The sequence below is a fragment of the Drosophila arizonae genome, chromosome 3, assembly GCF_054131065.1.
Source record: "Drosophila arizonae isolate 15081-1271.41 chromosome 3, UAZ_ARI_1.0, whole genome shotgun sequence".
Taxonomy (NCBI): domain Eukaryota; kingdom Metazoa; phylum Arthropoda; class Insecta; order Diptera; family Drosophilidae; genus Drosophila; species Drosophila arizonae.
Window position 1 is genome coordinate 8,510,277 of NC_142923.1, and position 18,764 is coordinate 8,529,040.

The 18,764-nt window shown below is 41.5% G+C and overlaps 9 protein-coding genes across 23 annotated transcripts in view; 6 read left to right on the forward strand and 3 right to left on the reverse strand.

The window, feature by feature from the left end:
* Positions 1-87: 87 nt before the first annotated feature.
* RpL27A (ribosomal protein L27A) lies at positions 88-1,334 on the forward strand. Its single transcript, XM_018004082.2, has 4 exons — positions 88-206; positions 505-822; positions 1,051-1,186; positions 1,248-1,334. Exons 1-3 carry the CDS (start codon positions 204-206, stop codon positions 1,177-1,179), a joined length of 450 nt encoding a protein of 149 aa, XP_017859571.1. The 5' UTR covers positions 88-203; the 3' UTR covers positions 1,180-1,186; positions 1,248-1,334.
* Positions 1,335-1,806: 472 nt separating this feature from the next.
* Positions 1,807-3,779, forward strand: Gs1l (pseudouridine 5'-phosphatase-like Gs1l). Of its 5 annotated transcripts, none has more exons than XM_089464311.1 (4): positions 1,807-1,961; positions 2,188-2,324; positions 2,378-2,596; positions 3,309-3,779. In XM_089464311.1, the coding sequence occupies exons 2-4, from the start codon at positions 2,261-2,263 to the stop codon at positions 3,719-3,721; spliced, it is 696 nt and encodes a 231-aa protein (XP_089320437.1). In that variant the 5' UTR covers positions 1,807-1,961; positions 2,188-2,260; the 3' UTR covers positions 3,722-3,779. The 5 variants fall into 5 exon arrangements, with proteins under 5 accessions (XP_089320437.1, XP_089320438.1, XP_017859568.1 ...); XM_089464312.1 differs by lacking the exon at positions 2,378-2,596 and adding an exon at positions 2,633-2,851; XM_018004079.2 differs by having other exon boundaries at positions 1,854-1,993.
* Positions 3,769-4,383, reverse strand: ND-B8 (NADH dehydrogenase (ubiquinone) B8 subunit). Its single transcript, XM_018004084.2, has 3 exons — positions 4,156-4,383; positions 3,989-4,095; positions 3,769-3,923 (listed from the first exon to the last, which is right to left on the reverse strand). The coding sequence occupies exons 1-3, from the start codon at positions 4,251-4,253 to the stop codon at positions 3,841-3,843; spliced, it is 288 nt and encodes a 95-aa protein (XP_017859573.1). The 5' UTR covers positions 4,254-4,383; the 3' UTR covers positions 3,769-3,840.
* A 10-nt stretch (positions 4,384-4,393) lies between these two features.
* Secp43 (tRNA Selenocysteine associated protein) lies at positions 4,394-5,639 on the forward strand. The gene is made up of 2 exons (XM_018004078.2): positions 4,394-4,529; positions 4,588-5,639. Exons 1-2 carry the CDS (start codon positions 4,494-4,496, stop codon positions 5,590-5,592), a joined length of 1,041 nt encoding a protein of 346 aa, XP_017859567.2. The 5' UTR covers positions 4,394-4,493; the 3' UTR covers positions 5,593-5,639.
* Positions 5,640-5,931: 292 nt separating this feature from the next.
* Positions 5,932-9,577, forward strand: LOC108611963 (PHD finger protein 14). Its single transcript, XM_018004817.2, has 2 exons — positions 5,932-8,195; positions 8,255-9,577. Exons 1-2 carry the CDS (start codon positions 6,029-6,031, stop codon positions 9,025-9,027), a joined length of 2,940 nt encoding a protein of 979 aa, XP_017860306.1. The 5' UTR covers positions 5,932-6,028; the 3' UTR covers positions 9,028-9,577.
* On the reverse strand, positions 9,522-11,664 carry Elp3 (elongator complex protein 3). The gene is made up of 4 exons (XM_018004852.2): positions 11,495-11,664; positions 11,188-11,429; positions 10,268-11,133; positions 9,522-10,200 (listed from the first exon to the last, which is right to left on the reverse strand). Exons 1-4 carry the CDS (start codon positions 11,514-11,516, stop codon positions 9,639-9,641), a joined length of 1,692 nt encoding a protein of 563 aa, XP_017860341.1. The 5' UTR covers positions 11,517-11,664; the 3' UTR covers positions 9,522-9,638.
* A 96-nt stretch (positions 11,665-11,760) lies between these two features.
* morgue (modifier of rpr and grim, ubiquitously expressed) lies at positions 11,761-13,700 on the forward strand. Its single transcript, XM_018004823.2, has 2 exons — positions 11,761-12,080; positions 12,153-13,700. Exons 1-2 carry the CDS (start codon positions 11,931-11,933, stop codon positions 13,503-13,505), a joined length of 1,503 nt encoding a protein of 500 aa, XP_017860312.1. The 5' UTR covers positions 11,761-11,930; the 3' UTR covers positions 13,506-13,700.
* Positions 13,560-14,381, reverse strand: LOC108611967 (uncharacterized). The gene has a single exon (XM_018004824.2). The coding sequence runs from the start codon at positions 14,290-14,292 to the stop codon at positions 13,918-13,920; it is 375 nt and encodes a 124-aa protein (XP_017860313.1). The 5' UTR covers positions 14,293-14,381; the 3' UTR covers positions 13,560-13,917.
* A 386-nt stretch (positions 14,382-14,767) lies between these two features.
* The window catches only part of LOC108611049 (uncharacterized), a 54,593-nt gene continuing 50,596 nt past the window's right edge, over positions 14,768-18,764 (forward strand). Inside the window, exons 1-2 of one of the 11 annotated variants that reach the window (XM_089464295.1) lie at positions 14,768-15,306; positions 17,158-17,398. The gene's annotated coding sequence lies outside the window, so the exon portion shown is untranslated. Of the gene's footprint in view, positions 15,307-17,141; positions 17,399-18,764 lie in introns of those variants that run through there. The other 10 variants (XM_089464294.1, XM_089464296.1, XM_089464297.1 and 7 more) reach the window with 10 other exon arrangements.

Consider the following 18,764-nt stretch of genomic DNA (forward strand, 5'->3'; position numbering starts at 1 on the left):
AATAATTGCAATATGTACTGGCAATACATTTTTTTTTTTAATATTTTTTTTAACACGACTTTGAAATTCAAAACTCACTTTCCAAAATATTCATTTCCAAGGTAAGGTAACCCTAACAGTGCTGGAAAACGTTTACCACTATTCCAATGACAGCTTGAAGCGCAGCCAACTTTGCTCACTTCTTTCTTTCCAAAACTCTGAAGATGGTGAGTGGACGTCGATATGAGTTGTGCATTTCAATTTAGCTTAAAAGCAATATATAAAATGGATAAACAAATGCAAATGTGTATAAGTTAAATGGCCACTATGCCTTTGGCAGTAAAGTGAATTGAAGCATGCTTGAGCTATCCAAACGTGAGCAACAAGACCAAAATTCGACAATGGCGTGCAAACATAACCTCTGCCATGTGTTTAGTTGATGGACAACGTCTTCACTTACCGCTTTGAATGCACGTGTAACTGCAGCAAATAATTGAAGTTGGTTTTTTCTTTTTTTGATTGCAGTCGAATATCAAGAGGAAGAAGACCAGGAAGCTCCGTGGTCATGTCAGCCACGGTCACGGCCGTATCGGCAAGCACCGCAAGCATCCTGGAGGTCGCGGTAACGCTGGTGGCATGCACCATCACCGCATCAACTTTGACAAATACCATCCTGGTTATTTCGGCAAGGTTGGCATGAGGAACTTCCATCTGCGTCGCCAGCACAAGTTCAGGCCCGAAATTAATTTGGACAAACTGTGGTCTTTGGTCGGACCCGAGAAGTTTGCTGAGCTCGAGAAGGAGAAGAGCACTAAGGCTCCAGTTATCGATCTGGTTCAATTTGTAAGTTTCATTTAGGATATCAGAATTTGAGAAATATCTATGCTGGATTTTTGTTCAATATGAAGAGACACCCAAGGCGATGGGCGGACTGAATGCAAACGTACAAATTGCTCTCCCCGTGTAGATAACGCCTTTCAGATACAAACAAAAGTCAAAATCACAGTCCATTATATATTTGCCCTTATTGATTTTCATTAATTAATGTGTGCCAATTCTTTCTCTCTTTAGGGCTACTACAAGCTGTTGGGTCGTGGCCATTTGCCCGCTCGTCCCGTCATCGTCAAGGCCAAATACTTCTCCAAGAAGGCTGAGGACAAAATCAAGAAGGCCGGTGGTGTCTGCTTGCTGAGCGCCTAAGTTTAAGGTGCGTCTCAATCTATTCAGCTCTATTTATATGTTAACTAATTTACTCTTTTTATTTACAGATATTCCTCTTCTAAATGCAACTGAACGTAATACATTCGACCATCAAAAATGTATTTGTTTTTTAATAAATTTAAAAAGAAAAAACATTTATTGTGTTTTTATGCTTAATGGTCTTTGTGACGTCAGGGTTAGTTCGATATAAATGTGGCAGCACTGGCAAGCTTCTGGGAAACCTCGTGAATAAACAGAATCTAAATTGATATCGCTTACATGCGCTTAAGAATAACTTGCGTGCGTCAACAGTTGTGAAACACTGGCAACAAGTGTTTATATTTTGTCTCCAGTGCTTCGACTTTGCTATACCCTGTATATGTTGTAATATTTTATTTATTAAAAATATTCAGTTAAAATTTGAGGTAGTTTAATTTTTATAAAAATGCAATCGTCGGCGTTTGTTGAAATCTGAGTCATATTAAAGAGAATGAGTAAACATAAAACAATTGAATTTTACGAATCTATTTATTTAACCAAAATTAAATTATTTGTATTTAAATATATCAAATGCATACTTATTACGAACGCATATAGTCTATCTAATATTATTGAGACACTACAGGGTATGCAACACGGAAAATTTCTAATTTGTCATAAGCCAAAAAGTCTGGCAACCTCGTCGCTACTCTTCAGCATATTGAACGCAAATTTCGCAAGTGCTGTCAGATTTTCGCGTCTCGCTTGGCTAAGCGGTTGTGTTTACTTCGCACGCTGCAGAGGTAAATAGATAGAGCGTTGCATGTCGGTCAAGGTAGATCGATTTGCCTGTTACATTTCCTATATACTATATCTGTCCTTGACTGAAGGACGAACGTAATTAGCTCAGTAAAAAATTCAAATGGCAAACAATAAACTTGTTCAGAGAAAGAAAAACAAAGGAAATAGACCGAAAGATAAAAGCGGTAACGGAAAGTTTGTTCTAAATGTTGTATCTTTTGTTTACAGTTGTCTGTTAACTGCCAGTTGCAAATCAAACACATTTACTACGTTACATAACGAGCAATAGGAAAGCGGAAATATGGCTCAAAAGATATTGCGAAATGTGACGCACTGCATCTTCGATATGGATGGCCTGTTGTTGGGTAAGCATCAAAGAGCTAATGATATATCATAGTTTACACATGCTTCTAACTAGACACCGAGGTTCTCTACACGAAGGCCGCCCAAATGGTGCTCGACCCGTATGGAAAGACATACACGTTCGATGTGAAGCAACAGATAATGGGTTTGCAGACGCGTCAGGTGGCCGAGTTTATGATTAAAGAGTACGATCTGCCGTTAACTTGGGAAGAGTACGCCAAACAACAATCGGACAATGCACGCGCCCTCATGGTCGATTCACAATTAATGCCAGGTACTAATTTGTAATTTCACATTCGCCCTATTTCAGACACTGAGCGCATATACGAGGAGGTTACCCGACAAATAGCGGGCGCATATGGTCGTCCATATCCAGAGGATGTGAGGTTCAGAGTAATGGGCACTACAGAACGACGATCAGCCGAAATAGCTGTCGCTGAGTGTGCAATACCCATTACTGTGAATGATTTCCTGCAACGTTATCACAAATTGTGCGGCGAACGGTTGAGGAATGTGCCCCTACTCGAAGGTTAGCCAGCGTCTCAGCTGTTCTTAGAGTAGATGTTAAATCAGTACACCTTCATCTGCAATACTTTTTTGTTCTACTTTGTTTTCTAATACAATAACTTTGTGCAAGTCCTGCATGCCTGACTAGCTGATCGCCTGCCTTAAATAGCGTAGTATTAATGCTCTAATAAGAATTTTTTGGAGATATTGTCCGATAGTCTTGACTGTTAAATGATCAAATGAGCAACCATTTTCCTTAGAGAAGTGACTTCCAAAACGATAAACGATAACGACAAGTTTGAATTTGCAGTTCCTTTTTATAGAAACCGATTTTAGCAGATGAGCTGACATGATTTGAGTTTTATATGTTTGCAATATACTTATTTACGTCAAACAAAAACCTTGCTTGCTTTATAAATTTGCTATAAAGCAATATATGAAAACATACAATTTTAAAATGTAATCCCAATCCTTTACAGGTGCTGAGCGCCTATTGCGTCATTTGCACGCGAATAAAGTGCCATTCGCTTTGGCCACCAGCTCGGGCGCCGATATGGTCGAGTTGAAGACAACACATCATCGAGAGCTCTTCAACCTTTTCCACCATCGTGTCTGCGGCTCCACTGACAGCGAGGTGAAGAATGGCAAACCGGCGCCCGATATATTTTTGGTTGCCGCAAGCCGTTTTCCGGATAAACCTGCGCCGGCCAATTGCTTAGTGTTCGAGGATTCGCCGAATGGGGTTGAAGCTGGTAATAGCGCGGGAATGCAGGTCATCATGGTGCCCGATGAGCGACTCTCCCCGGAACGTTGCGCCCATGCAACAAAGGTGTTGCGCTCGCTGAACGACTTTAAGCCCGAAGAATTTGGTCTGCCGCCATTTAGTAATTAAAGTTGGAGTGTCCCTTTTTCATATTCTAAATACAAATTTATCGGTGTTTTAGCATTTACTAATTTGTTTTGTCTACAACTGCCATTATGTTAATCTACATATGGAAGCTTTCATCCATTTCATCGGCCAACCGCTTCCAAAGTTTTCTGAATATCTGGAATAGTCTGGTTGGCTATCGGGATGGAGACTTCCTTGCCTTTTTCTGAAATGAAATTTATATGATATACAATTATATGAAACTATAATACTCTAGAATTGTCAGCTTACCAAAACGAGCACACAATTTTGGTTTCACGCCGGCGCATTCTCTTACCAATATAGTCAGGTTTGGATTATTCTTTTTCAAGCTCGGATAAAATTGCTGTACAAATTTCCTATGGGAATATTTGTTCTATATTAAATTATATAATTTAGTAATACAATTACTTAACAACCTGGCTCCCTTAGAGGCTTTGCATGTTGGATCTAATATTATACGCAATTCCTTTAACTTAGCCGTAAATTGGGCAAAAACTGCAGAACTTATACGCATATCGGTTGGATTTGATAAGCCGTCAGAACTTAAATATGAACTGTATGCGTGTGCTGCCAGATACTTGTATTTGGTTGCTGGGATTAAAATTTCTATGAATAGTCACCAAGGTGGCAGCTCTGCTATCGATAAATTGAATACAGCCCTGCTGATAGTCAATTTATTATAAACTTTGTTTACGCGTGTGTTTCTTGTCAATTTGTTATTAAAACTGAAAGATTAAATAACTCCATCATCAAAATGACGTCCGTGCATTGTCAACTTTGGATGGGCAGTGTAGGTAGCAAATGAAACCCATAAACGAATTGCACTCAATATTTGAATTGTTTTGCAGCTGGAACCGTACATGACGGAAAATTTCATAATTGCAGCATTTCGCAAAATGGGTGAAGATCCAACAACCGTGCGTCTGATGCGTAATAAATACACAGGCGAGCCGGCGGGCTATTGCTTCGTCAATTTCATATCAGACGATCATGCTCTGGATGCCATGCACAAATTAAATGGAAAACCCATACCTGGCACGAATCCCATTGTACGATTTAGACTGAACTCGGCGAGCAATTCGTATAAATTGCCTGGCAATGAGCGTGAATTCAGTGTTTGGGTAGGTGATCTCAGCTCAGACGTGGATGACTACTCCTTGTACAAGGTCTTCTCCAGCAAATACACATCGATCAAGACAGCCAAAGTGATCCTGGACAGTCTGGGATTCTCTAAAGGCTACGGCTTTGTGCGCTTTGGCATTGAGGATGAGCAAAAGTCGGCGCTATACGATATGAATGGCTATGTTGGCTTAGGCACCAAGCCCATTAAGATCTGCAATGCGGTGCCCAAGCCCAAGGCTGAGCTAAACGCTGCACTGGGCAATGGCAGCAACACCTATGGCTACGGTGGATCCAGCACTACGTCCACGTCGTCAACAAGTGCAGGCGGCACTGATTATTCGCAATATTACGACCCGACCAGCACCTACTGGCAGGGCTACAATGCCTGGCAGGGCTATTATGAACAGGGCGCAGCGCCTTCAATAACCGATGCTGCCGCCTACTATCAACAGGCGATGTCACAATCCCACTCAAATCCGCAGACTCTTGCTCAGCACGCCGAGGCGTGGAGCGCACAGCGCAGCGCCCAATATGAGCAGCAGCAGCAACAACAGCAGACTACCGCACCTAACGGCACTGCCGCCGTTGAAGATGATTATGGGCTGGAGGATCATAAGTATGTACTAGATGTGGATAAACTCAATAGAGAGACTATCGATTCAGATCGTCATCTGTATGATGCTTTGGAGAGCTCCAAATGGTTGCCCATAGAGCAATTGGAGGTCTTTTAGAGTTAATTAATTACCACAATAAAATTTATTTTTAAAATTTGAAAAAATTTGGATTTTGTATTTTTAAAGCTAGATTTGACGGGAATTGGCTAAGCTGGCAGCACTGAAGCCAGCGCATTTTAATGTATGCACTTTGTATATTTCATATGGTATTTTTATTTGTTTATTAATTATCTTGTAAAAAAATAATCATAATCTCTTTAAGAGAAACGGAGTAAATGTTATGTGGTTATTGTTTATATGGAATAAAAAAGCTAGATTTACCGATAGCTGGATGAGCTGGCAACAATAATCAAATCGTCTACCAATGCCAAATTTGGAGAGATGTGTTTATATCGATGGTTTGCATACGATAATATTTATCGAAAGACTTTCAGCTCTATTACGGTGCACGATTTTTCTTGCATTTTGCGACAAGAAGAGCAATTTTATTTCAATGGCGCCGTTTAAACGGGTACGCCAGCCAAAAATAACAACACAAGCGTTGCTCGACTTTGATTTGGGTGAAAGCTCATCAGACAGTGATTTTTTGCCAGACATAGACAATTGCTCGGATGGCTCAAAGGACGAAAGCGACGGCGATGGCGACAGCAGCGACGCTAGCAGCAGCAGCGATAACAGCGACAGCGATGCAGATGGCAATTCTGGCGATGACAGTGATGATTCCACGCTGCAATTGCGCCAGCTGCTAGCTGAGAGCAACAACAACACACAGCAGGACGCAACAACACAACCGGCAGCTGATGCACCCGCACAGCTCGCTCTAGTGCCGGTGCCTCGTGTTAATGGCTTCAATGCGGAACCACTGGCCCCGCCAAAGCGTATGTGCTGCGTGTGTCTGGGCGAACGCAGTGACGATGTCAACGAAATTGTCGAATGTGATTCGTGTGGTGTCTCTGTGCACGAGGGCTGCTACGGCGTTAGCGACAATGTGAGTATCTCCAGCACGAATTCCACCTGCTCCACCGAGCCCTGGTTCTGTGAGGCTTGTCGTGCAGGCGTCACGGAGCCGGACTGTGAGCTGTGCCCCAACAAGGGTGGTATATACAAGGAAACAGATGTGGGGAAATGGGTGCATTTGATATGTGCTCTATATGTGCCGGGCGTGGCTTTCGGTGAGGTGGAACAGCTCAGCTCGGTGACGTTGTTTGAGATGCAGTACAGCAAGTGGGGCGCCAAGTTGTGCTCGCTGTGCGACAATGCGCTCTTTGCACGCACCGGCGTGTGCATCGGTTGCGATGCGGGCATGTGCAAAACGTATTTCCATGTCACATGCGCACAAGTCGCCGGTTATCTGATCGAGGCACATCACGAGGATGACGCGGCGGATCCCTTTTACGCCCACTGCAAGGTGCACTCGGAGAAAGAAATGATCAAGAAACGTCGCCGCAACTATCACACTCTGCGCCTCAATATGCTGCAGCAGGCCAAGCAGAGAGCTCTGCTCGAGGCCAATCAGCCGTTAATCGACGCTAATCCAAATCCAGCACAGGCGCGTATTCAACGGAAGCTTTTGAAGATACAGCAAAAATATGCGCAGCACAAGCAAATGAAGCCAACACCATGGGTTCCCACACAAAAGATGTCACGTCTTTTAACCAGCTCGGCTTCGGCCTGCCGTCGTCTGTTGGCCAAGGCGGAGTTCATGGCCGTCGATGTGCAGCACTTGGAGCAGCGCGAAGCACACATACAGGCGCTCCAGGACATACGCAAAAAATGGCATATAGCTCCAGCGTTTAGTGTTGAGTTCACGGCTTATTATATGGATCGGATTGTTCGCATGGCGGAGTTTAAGCAACAGCAGCAGCAGCTCGTTCAGCACAATGCCGCGTTGAGTCAGGCGCAGGATGTGCTGCGCGCCAAGTATGATAATGCCTTGGAGGAGCGCAAGCAGGTAAAGGCTACGCGTGATGCTTTGGTCGCGTCCATCAAATCGCTGCATAGCAGCTTGTCGCAGCTTTGTCCCGCTCTGAGTTTACCACCCGTAGATCGCATTGCACGCCCGTTGCCGGAACAGCTGCCTAAGGTGGCGACACCACCACAACGACCCATTTCTGTGCCCACTGCGGCAGCTCTGAAGATGGGCGTTGGTTTTCCTCTTGCCCACTTGGGCAATAAGCTGGACAATTCCCGCATGCTGAGTACCCAGCAATCCCATATGAACTCTAGTAAGGCATCCACCATTGCGCCCGCCGTTAGCTGTGGCATCTGCAAGCGCAATAATGATCAGCATTTGCTTGTGAAGTGCGACACTTGCAACCTGCACTATCATTTGGGCTGCTTGAATCCACCGCTAACGCGTCCGCCCAAGAAATCCAAGCTGTATGGCTGGCAGTGCTCCGAGTGTTGTGACAAATCGGATGTGTCTGATGCGGTGACTGAAATCTCACCAGGGCCGCGTAAATCGCGCACGCGCTTCAACAAGGATGGGCATTTGGTCTATGTTGATCGTTACTCACTGGACGATGTGCCCAAAGAGGCGCCTCAGCATCATAAACGAGGGCTTAACAAAACCATGCCTGCAGCCATTGAAACTAGCGATGATTTTAGCAAGTCGCCAAAGCGCGCCAAGATGCAGTCCCCAAGGAAGACCCCTGTGAATGGTAGGAATCTATATTTTTGACCGACTGTTATCCATTTTAATAATATTCTTCCCTTGCAGTTCAAACAGTTGCCCACATAGACCTTACGATTCCCCAAGCGCCAAATATCTCCCATCTGTCTGGCTGTGAGGATTCCATTGATGATTCCAGTGGCAAGCAATCATCGCGGAAGGGCAAGCGCAAGGATAAGCATAAAAACAAGCACAACTTATCATCGGATACCGAGAAATCTTTCAGCAAGGAACACAAGCGGAAGCGTAAGAAGCGCGCTCATGCCGATGAGAGTACGCTGGATAATGCAAACTCCGGGCGACCTATTAAAATCATATTTAAAACGTTGCGCTTGCCCGGCGAAGATGCGCCCGAGTCGCGCAGCTTTTATGTGCCCGCCAATGCGGTGCGCTCTGTGGACGAGGCATCACGTCCTACCTCCGTGGAAACAGTTGAGGATGTCATCCAACCAGAGCAGCCAGCTGCCCCTGTCGTCGTGATGCCTACCATAATAACGCCACAAAAAGCCGTTAAGGAGCCGAAACTGGCTCCAGAGACGCCCTCACCACAGCGCAAGGTCAGTCCTCGGAAGTCGACGCCACGCAAACAGCGTGTGGGCAGACCACGCGTATCCACTCCCAAGGCCAATGTTGAGATCAATTGCTGTGTCTGCCAGCAAACAGCTAAAGCCAATCAGGTTGTGACTTGTGATGAATGCCATAAACACTATCATTTCGCCTGCCTCGAACCGCCACTAAAGAAATCGCCGAAAATTCGGGGATACTCCTGGCACTGTGCCGACTGTGATCCCACGGACGAGGAGGCACTGCCCAAGAAATAGTTTTACATTTAACTAATGCACATTTAAGCATAAGATATAATATGATATAGTATAATTCGTTGTAAGCTCTCTTTTACCCAATGCACAAGTATTTTAAAATGTTTTCAACTAATCTATAAGCTTTGTATCATGGCATCGCAATATTTATTATCTCAATGATAATATCTTGCTATATAATTGTAACTATAATCTATTTTCGTTCACTACCCATACTATAGATTCTTGACTATCATACTAAATGTATTTCATTTGTATTTATAACTCGTTTGTATTTTGGTTTAGATATTCAAATTAATACCTATTTTATAAATCTTCCACAGAAACAAAACAATCAGCTATTTATACAACATACGAATATATATAAATTTAAAACAATGTTTGTACAAATTAGGCATTTATTTTTTATAATAGTTTTAACATATCATAAATTCCATCAATTTAAATATTTCATTCAATATTATATTATGCCCTCCACAGTTAAAAACCTCAAATAATTCTTTATGTAATATATCTATGTATATATATATTTGACAAACAATAATTGTACAAAGCAGTTGTTTCACTTTAAAGCTTATATATTAAAGTTATATGCATAGAAAATAGGTTTGGATCTACCAACCCATCGAATTTAGCGCTTCAAATTCTTTTCGATATTGAGTCAGATCCTTCACCATGTAGGGACCCTCCAATGTATAGCCGAGTTTTCGGTAATAGTTGCGAGTTCCAACACCTGAGATAACAGCAATCTTAGTGCTCTCATGCTCCTCGACAGCGATGCGCTGCGCCTCCTCCATGAGCAGAGTGCCAAAGCCCTGATGCTGAAACTTGGTTGGATCTCGAGAGCTGACGGGCACCACCGAGCCATAAACATGCAGCTCGCGCACAATGGAGCAATTACCCTGCAGTTCTGGTCTGAAAGTCTCCGAAGAGCATTTGCGCAGGCGCAGCAGACCCACAAGTATATCCTGCTCGGGGTCCTCGTACGATAAGAACGTCTCCCAGCCGCCATTTGCAACGTAATCGCGACGTATCAATTCAATTTCGTATGGACGCACTTTGTTGTGGATCTCTTGAATGCCAACCTCACGGGTACGCACATCCCGACAAACGGTTCCCAAATCTTTCATGCGAGCCAGCGCCAGTTCACGCAGGTTACCATGCTCAACGCCAGAGCTGTGGATGGAAGAGAATTGGATTGGAGATCAAGAGAATTTGAATTCAATTATGATTTAGATCTTACCTAACTAAAGGCATAGGTATATCACGCTGTACTCGGTAGACACGCGTCCAGGGCGGAACCAATGCCAAGATTTTGGCCACCAAGTCAACCAGCATGGACGGTGGATATGACTTGTAGCGACCCGTCTTCCAAAGCTCGTAGAGGCCAGTGCCACGTATGACCAGAGTGGGATAGATCTTCAGGCCATCTGAGCGAAAAGCGGGATTTTCAAAGTATTCAATAAACTGTTCGATGTCACGCTCAAAGTCAACATTTGGCAGATCGGGCATCATGTGTGTGACAATCTTGTAGCCGGCATCTTTGCCCATCTTAAAGGTTTCACATACCGCGGCCACCGTATGGCCACGGTTCGTGTCTCTGGCCACATCCTCATAGACTGACTGCACACCGATCTCCAGGCGCGTGCAGCCATAATTCAACATATCCGTTATGTGACGCTTGAGGCAATAATCCGGTCGTGTTTCAATTGTGATGCCAATGCATTTGCTTCTCGATTTCTCCGAATACCGCACAGCTTCAGCTACATTTGCGCTGCTGTGGCCGGAGAGGGCATCGTGCAAATTGCGTATAAAATAATCCCGATATTCCTCCGACAGGGCCATGAAAGTGCCTCCCATAACAATAAACTCCACCTTGTCAACCGAATGGCCTAGTTGTTTCAGCTGTTCAACACGATGACGGGTCTGTAGAAAAGGATCGTACCGTGCGCGTATAGCACGCATTGACGTGGGCTCGTAGCCTGTATACGATTGTGTGGAGTATTCGAAATCGCTGTCCGGCCCGCCGGGGCAATAGACGCAAATGTTGCCCGTGAAATTGATGTGCGGACAACGATGCGGCTTGCACATGACAGCAACCACGGCAATCTAAAAAAATCTATACTATAAATAAACCATTAAGTAGAAGGAGTCCTTACTTACTCCGCTAGCAGTTCGTATTGGCTTGGCGCGCAATTTGGGCAGAAGTATTTTCTTTGCATCGTGCGGTACTGCTGCTATAATGTCTACCAAACGTGGAGAGCTATCTAGTCCATATTTGGATGATATCAGCGACTTCATGCGATTCAGATTCACATCCTTTTTGCTTTCGTGTGCCTTCAGCAGTTCCTGTATGATTTCGCCGATGACAAGCACCTGTCGCTCTTCGCGGGTAAGACCCACAGCTGCGACGGAATTAAAATTAATTATATTTTAATTAATATACTATTTATTTACAATTTAATCAGACCTAGTTTATTTTTCGGCCTCATCTTATGTCTGGCGAAATTTTATAAATATTGCACGTGTGACGCTGTGGTTGCCAATAGGCAATGTAAAATGAAGAGGTTGCAACGCGGATGAATACTTTATGACGTCACAATCAAAATTGGTACTTAAATATATATTCATTTTAGCTTGACTACTTGTATGCTATTGCCAAAAGCCACAAAGCTAGTATAACTTTCCTAATTCTATAATATATATGATATAGTAGTTCTATTCGAATCACTTCTAAAGTTCTGACGTCAGCTTCAAATGAAAATACAAAACAATCTTCTTCCTACACATAAACGCGTCTCTAACATTGCTATCGGTATCGATACAAAATCGATACCTTTACGTTGCATGACGAAGAAGACATTAGTTGTGTTTTTTTTTATAACAATTTTCGACGGATTACAAAAATGACTAGCTGCGTGCAGCAGCAAAAAGACGATGAGCAGTTGCTGGAGCAACTGAATGCCAGTGACGATGAAATGGATAACTCAGGTGACATCGCTGAGGAGGAGGAAAAAGATAAACAATTACTTACAGAGCCCACATTCAGTTTTTCGGTGTGTATACAAAAAATAAAAATGAAAGACATTTTATTTTATATAATTTGTGATCTTCCTTGGCAACTGCAGAACAGCCATGCGTGCTGGGTATGCAATGGCTATTACGGACCGAATTTCGGTGAGCCGCTCTGCGGTGCCTGTCATGCTTTTCTATACAATGCACAACGGGCTGAGGAGCTGCTGACCGAATTGTCGGACGACGAGGACTCCGGCAATGATGAGCCGCCTTTCAAGGACAAACAAGAGGACGATGAAACTGAAAACGATGCGGATATAATGGGCTTCGAAGATCTAGAAGATGCGGCACCAGCTGCACCACAGCAGCAACAACAACAACAACAGCAGCAACCGCACCCGCAATTACAACAACCGGCAAACAATGAAGCTGAGCATATAGAAGAAGCACAGCCTGCGCAGCAACAGGCAGAGCCTCAAGTGGAACCACAAGCATTGCCTGCGAGACGAGGTACACCCGAGCGTGATTACGAGCATGAACGTGCGGTAAATCCATTTTTGTTGCCCATAAAACGGCCTCGCCCCGCCGCCCCACACGCTCTGCCCCATTACATGCTCGAGCTGACCGACGGACGTGCTCGGGCGCATGAATACAATGCAAACAACAGTGGAAACAGCAGCAGCGGGAGCAGTGGCAGCAAGTGCATCACAAATCGCATACCCGTCGAGGTGATGTTGAAAATATTTGCATACTTGGATGACATGTCGCTGTGGATGGCCAGCGAAGTGTGTAAGCAGTGGAACGAGATTATTGTCAAGAATACGGCTCAGACTATGTGGAAGACCTACATTAAACAGCGCTGGCCGCTGTTCGAGTGCCTCGCCGAGCAACCGGACTGGTATAAGTTGTATGGAGCATTGATGTCGTCTTGCTTCTGTCGCACCTGCCTCATCGATCTGGGCAGCCAGTCGCCACCAGCTGGCGAATTGGGTAATATGATACGCAATAACTTTCTGCGCGGCGAAGCGAATCTGTTGAATAGCTACGAAGCGGAGGGCATATCGGCCATACCATTGGATCGACAAAATAACTATTGGCAAGCAACGATACTCGGTCCGCCGGGCAGCCCATACGAGGGCGGCAAGTTCTTTCTCTTCATATACTTCCCGGAACGCTATCCCATGACACCGCCAACGGTGCGTTTTCTAACCAAAATCCTTCATCCGAATGTGTCCAGGCATGGGGATGTCGGCATCGATATATTCCAGCAGCAAAACTGGTCGCTGGCTCTAAATGTGGCCAAGGTTTTGTTGTCGGTGCAAAGTTTGCTCACAGATCCCTACACTGAGGTTTGCATGGAGCCGGAGCTGGGCTATATCTACGAGCATGAGCGTTCACGTTTCGAGCAGTTGGTACGTGCCTGGACATGGAAGTATGCTATGCTGGAGCTAATGGCACCGCATTGAAAACAATTTCGTAGCCTTGTTTTAGAAAGTGGACTGAATGTTGGAAACATCTCGTTTAAGTTGTTTTTTGTATATGTATTACCGTAAATGTATTTAGTTTAATGCAGCCATTTATATTGGCCTATCAACAAAACATAATATTTAGTCAAAATTATGCTTAATATATATATTAACACTCGGAAATGTTTAAACTAACGATGCATTGTCTTCTTCTTTTCAATTAGCATGAAGATATTTAGCTGACCAGATTTAATGGATTGCTGAATAGGTCTCAAGAAATTAATTAATTTAGCTTAGGTTTATATACGATGTATGCGATTGCGGTAGTGATCGACAGAATCATTAGCTCTACCAGTTCCTCATATCGCAAATAGATAGATATAGAGCAAAGCAAGCAAATAGATGCATTTGCTTATTTCGTCCACGAGACCTTGGGGATATCGAAATGCTCGGTCAGGGTATCCAGATGCTCATTGAATTTCTCTACGCGCTGCTTGTGCGTTGTCTGTGCCTTGTCCATTATGCGTTTGTTTCGCATCTTCTCCTGCTGCTTTTTGGTCGCCAGTTCTGCTTTGGTCAGCTTACGTTGGTATCCACTTGAATTTGATGTTGAGGCTTGTACAGCTCCATTAGCAGCTTCGTTGATTTGCTGCTCGACATATGCTTGTTGCAATTCCTCTTTCTCTTTGTCCTTGCTCTTATGCTTCTTCTTCTTCTTTTTCTTGAGCTCCGAATCGCATTTGAGTTTTAGTTTGCCCTTGGCAGCGTATGCATAAGCATCAGACATTCTTTTTATTATTTATTTTCTGAACAGTCAAATGATTTGTTTTGTTTTGGTTATAAGGGCTGACAACCCACATGAAATGGTCAGGGCTGGACATGTTGTTATAATTTTCGATAGGCACGTACTATCGATAGGATTTACATAACATATTTAATTTGAAATTAATACTACTACTACTAATTAATACTACTTTTTTTATTTGAATAAAACAAAAAAATAATACTAGGTTTTTTATTTTAATAAAACACAGACAAGTTTATTTTAATGATAAATATTATTAATAATATTTAAAATTCTAGATTTAATTATTTAAGGGAAACAGTTCCTTATTTCTTGTGTTGCTGTTTCTACATACTTGCACAGCAACGTACACCAATTCTGTTTGGTGCTTTCGCTCTTTGTGGCCACCCACGCATCGTCGGTCCGTGTAAAAAAGCTCGCATGCCTACTGCATATGTAGTTGTGCGTGGTTAGGCTGTCGTGTACTTGTTAGCATTCAGTTCAATTTCAACGAGCAGCGGAACAACATCTCGTGTGTTGTGCTCACGCTTTCAAGGCGCGTTTGTAAATATTTAAAAAATTTATTCATAAATTGCTAAAACTCAACAACTCAACCAAGGCAGTTAAATATGAAAAAATAATAAAAGCCGTGTTGATCGCTGGTGTAAAGTGTAAAATATTTTTAAAAAGATTTATAAAAAAATTATTTTAAAAAATCATCAAAATATAATAATAATTCCGTTGTAACAGCTAAAAAAAAAACCCAAAGTGCGAAGGTGAAATATCTGCCCACTCGGTTTCTTGCAGTCTCTGAAAACTAACGGTTTAGACATTATGTGGAAAAAGCTCGCTCACCTCGCATGCGTGTGTGCGTGTGCGTGAGACTGTATTTGTGTGTGTAAGGCTCAGAGGTTTTGCTTGACTGCTGTGTATGTGTGTGTGTGTGTATGCGTGTTGGTTTTAGCATCCTGTAGCAAGTTCTTCACTCAAGGATAACAGTCGTAAAAGCACAACAATGTAATGAAAATATCAGAAAATATTATCATCATCATCGTCAGGCAAAAAAAAGTATTACATTTTTATGTGCCTGTTCGGAGGATACATGTACATTTGCAACTGTCATGTGTGTGTGTGTGAGTGCGAGCGTGTGTCCTTTCAATGGCTCTGTTTTCTTACGACTTTTCATGTTATTTGTGTGTATTTTCTTTTTATATTTATTTGACAATCTATCGCATTTGCATGTTCGAAATTTACGATTTCAATTTCGAATTCGAACAGAGCGTCCGTTAACTGAGCAGCATGATCTAACGGTCTATATGCTCATTCACATAGCATGTAACAGGTAACCGCGCGCTCTCTGCCTGTCTTTCTTATACTCTCTCTCTCTCTCTCTAGCTCTCTCTCTGTCAGTCTGAAAAAAGGCTACAAAAAAGGCAACTTGGGAAGCATCAACAGCGACTTTCAATGTCATAAAAAGAATGTTAAGTTCGCATTAAAAACAAAAATCTGTTGTTCACTTTTCTGCTTGGGCAGGCTTAGTTCTGGCATCAAAGACTTTCTATTTTCTTACTCGCATAAGTGTAATATTTTTCTGCAATAAGTTGTCGAAACGGTGCACTCGTAAACAGATAGAAAACAAGGTTTTAAGCTATGATAATCGAAGGTCAGAGTACTTGGAAATATTGTTTGAGTTCATGTAGTTTGAAGCTGCAGTGAAAAATCATTGAAGTGAATAAATAAGATATTTATTTACAGAAAACTTCTGTTGAATTTTTGGCATATTTAATAAATGATTAACAAATTATTGGTTATTGATTTTCAAAAAAAGTCTTATTGGACGAATTTTTAAAATAAAATAAAAAGTCTGAGAATTTGCTTAAGTTAATTATTGAATTTATTCAATCAGCCAAATTATATTGATCTCAGGCCAACAAAATTAAATAATAGAAAAAATAAAAATTATTATATATACAAAATTTATGATACAAAAATTTGCTATATTACCTCAGCTATGATAAAAAACATTTTTTTTTTTATTAAATCACAAAATATTGATATTGTAAAGTAAGCAAGTGGCCTTTGTATGTTTCTATGAAATAGTTACAGATTTGCTCTAACTTTCAACTTAGATATCTTTGATGTTGCAAATAAACAAGCCACTTGCCACATTTGTTACGAAAGTTGACCGTATATTTTATTTCATTTGTTTGTTTTTATTTTGGTGTTGAAATGCCATTTGTGAGAACCCAAAAAGTTAGTAAACGAAAAAAACAAGAAAAACCAAAACGAGGATAACTTTTTCATTACCAGTCGACCTTAAAATGCCTGTCGCATGCAAAATCGATTTGCCCACTTTATGACAGAGTGTAAAAGAGAGAAGTTTTGTGTTGGAATGAATTTTGAATAATTCAAAGGATGTTTCCCAAATGTTTTATTCAACACGTCGCACTGAAATACATATGAAAACACGCTTACACACACACACACACACGCACAGATTATTTAAAATTCCAGAAATGTTTGTTGCAAAAGAGCTGCGGTTGCAAATGCGTTATTGAAATGCCATTAGCGCAATTTCAATGGCAACTCATACGCGGCGTATACGCTATTTGCCTCAGGAGCAGCAGCAGCAGCAGCAGCAGCAACAGCATTGAGCGATTTATATACCCAGTGATGCGAGTTCTCTGTTATTGTACGAGTGCAAATATTAACATAAATGTATGCATTGTTTAACAAATATGTACACACACACACATGCACACAGGCACACACACATGCTACGCACAACAATGAGAAGTAATCAGCGCACAATAAAAATGCATAATAGCAGCGCATCTGAAGTGAAAGTTCAGTTCGGTTCTTTTTCAGTTGAGTTGCTCCACCTTAATTGAAAAGTGTTAAAAAAGAAGAAGCAGAGCAAAAGCAAAGATCTAATATTGAAAAGCTAATGTGCCTGCTTCCGCTGCTGCTGCCATCGCCAGTGGCATGCTAATCAACAATCGCAACAGGCCAAGCATAGCCAGCATAGCAATTTGCTCAGTATTAAACACAAACTGTGAATCCGTGAATCCTTGACGCAGCACTTTCTAGTTGGCGTTCTTCCATGAAGGTGAGTTTATTCCAATCTTTGTTATTAATTATTCAAAGCTTTTGTCTGTGGCCAAATTGAAAGCACACCCTTCTATCTTAATCCATTATCTACAGCTGGTTAAATGGATGCCATACAGAAATTTATCTTGCAAACATTTCCTTTCAGTTTTCTTTGAAATTTTATGAAAGTTTGTTTCTATGAAAAAAAAAAAAAAAGTTTTCCTAACAGAAACTTTTGTATAAAATTCAAGTTGTTAAGTTCTTACGATTTGGACTTTAATCATAATTTTAATAAAATACGTTAAATTTCTTCATGATTTAATGGTTTGGTTTGTATCCATTTTCAATTCCAATACTATTTTTATATATTCAATCAATCTATTGGTTGGGTAATTGACTGATTGATCCATTAATCAATCAGTCAGTTTTTTGTAAGTCATTAAATAAGTAAATCTGTCAATAAGCCAGACAATCAGTCATGATTTCAAATAGACATGATTTCAATCAGTCAAGAAATCAATTAACCAGTCAGTCTATCAGCAAATCAATCATTCAGGAATCAGTAAGTCAGTTCATCAATTAATCAAAAAGTCTATCAGCAAATCTGAGAATTAGCCAGACAATTTGTCAGCATCAATCATTCAATCACTTGGCTCAACAGTCAATCAGACAGCCGTTTTCTGTTTCTGTTCAATCAGACAGTGAGTCAGCCTTTCGTGTATCAGTCATTCCGTCAATCAATCAGTCAATCTCACATTTTAGCACTCAGTAAATCAATCATATATTTAATCAATAAATTAATCAGTTATTCCCCCCACTCATTCAGTCAATCGATATCCGTCCCACTTTAATACTCGTAAAGCCTGCCCTCAGCATTCAGCATTTCGCATGCGCATTTAGCCTAAAATGGAACCGCATTAAAGAATTACGCGCATAATTAAAAATTGAAATGAATTCAACCGCAGCCAATAAATGCGCGTTTAATTCAGCGCACACTCAATTATATTATTTTTATATTTCCATTTACTCACGTGCTGGCCTTTTAATAGCGACTCAAATATGTTGATATTATTTATATGCATGCATTACGACTCTACCGCAATCGTGCCACGTTCCGATTGATTTTCCTTCGACCTACTGTCGATTGAATTAAAATGAAATCAAATAGATTTTTGGATAAAATAGAAAAAAACTCAGCTGTTTTTTATTGGGTTTAAATAAATCAGAAAAAATCCTAAACGTCAGGAAATAATAGAAACACAATAAAGCTCAAAATATTTATAAAAATGATTATATAATATAATATAAAAATGAACTATTATTTTTATTTAATTCCTATATATGGTTATCTGGGTGATAAGAATAAGAATGAAAAATAAGAATAT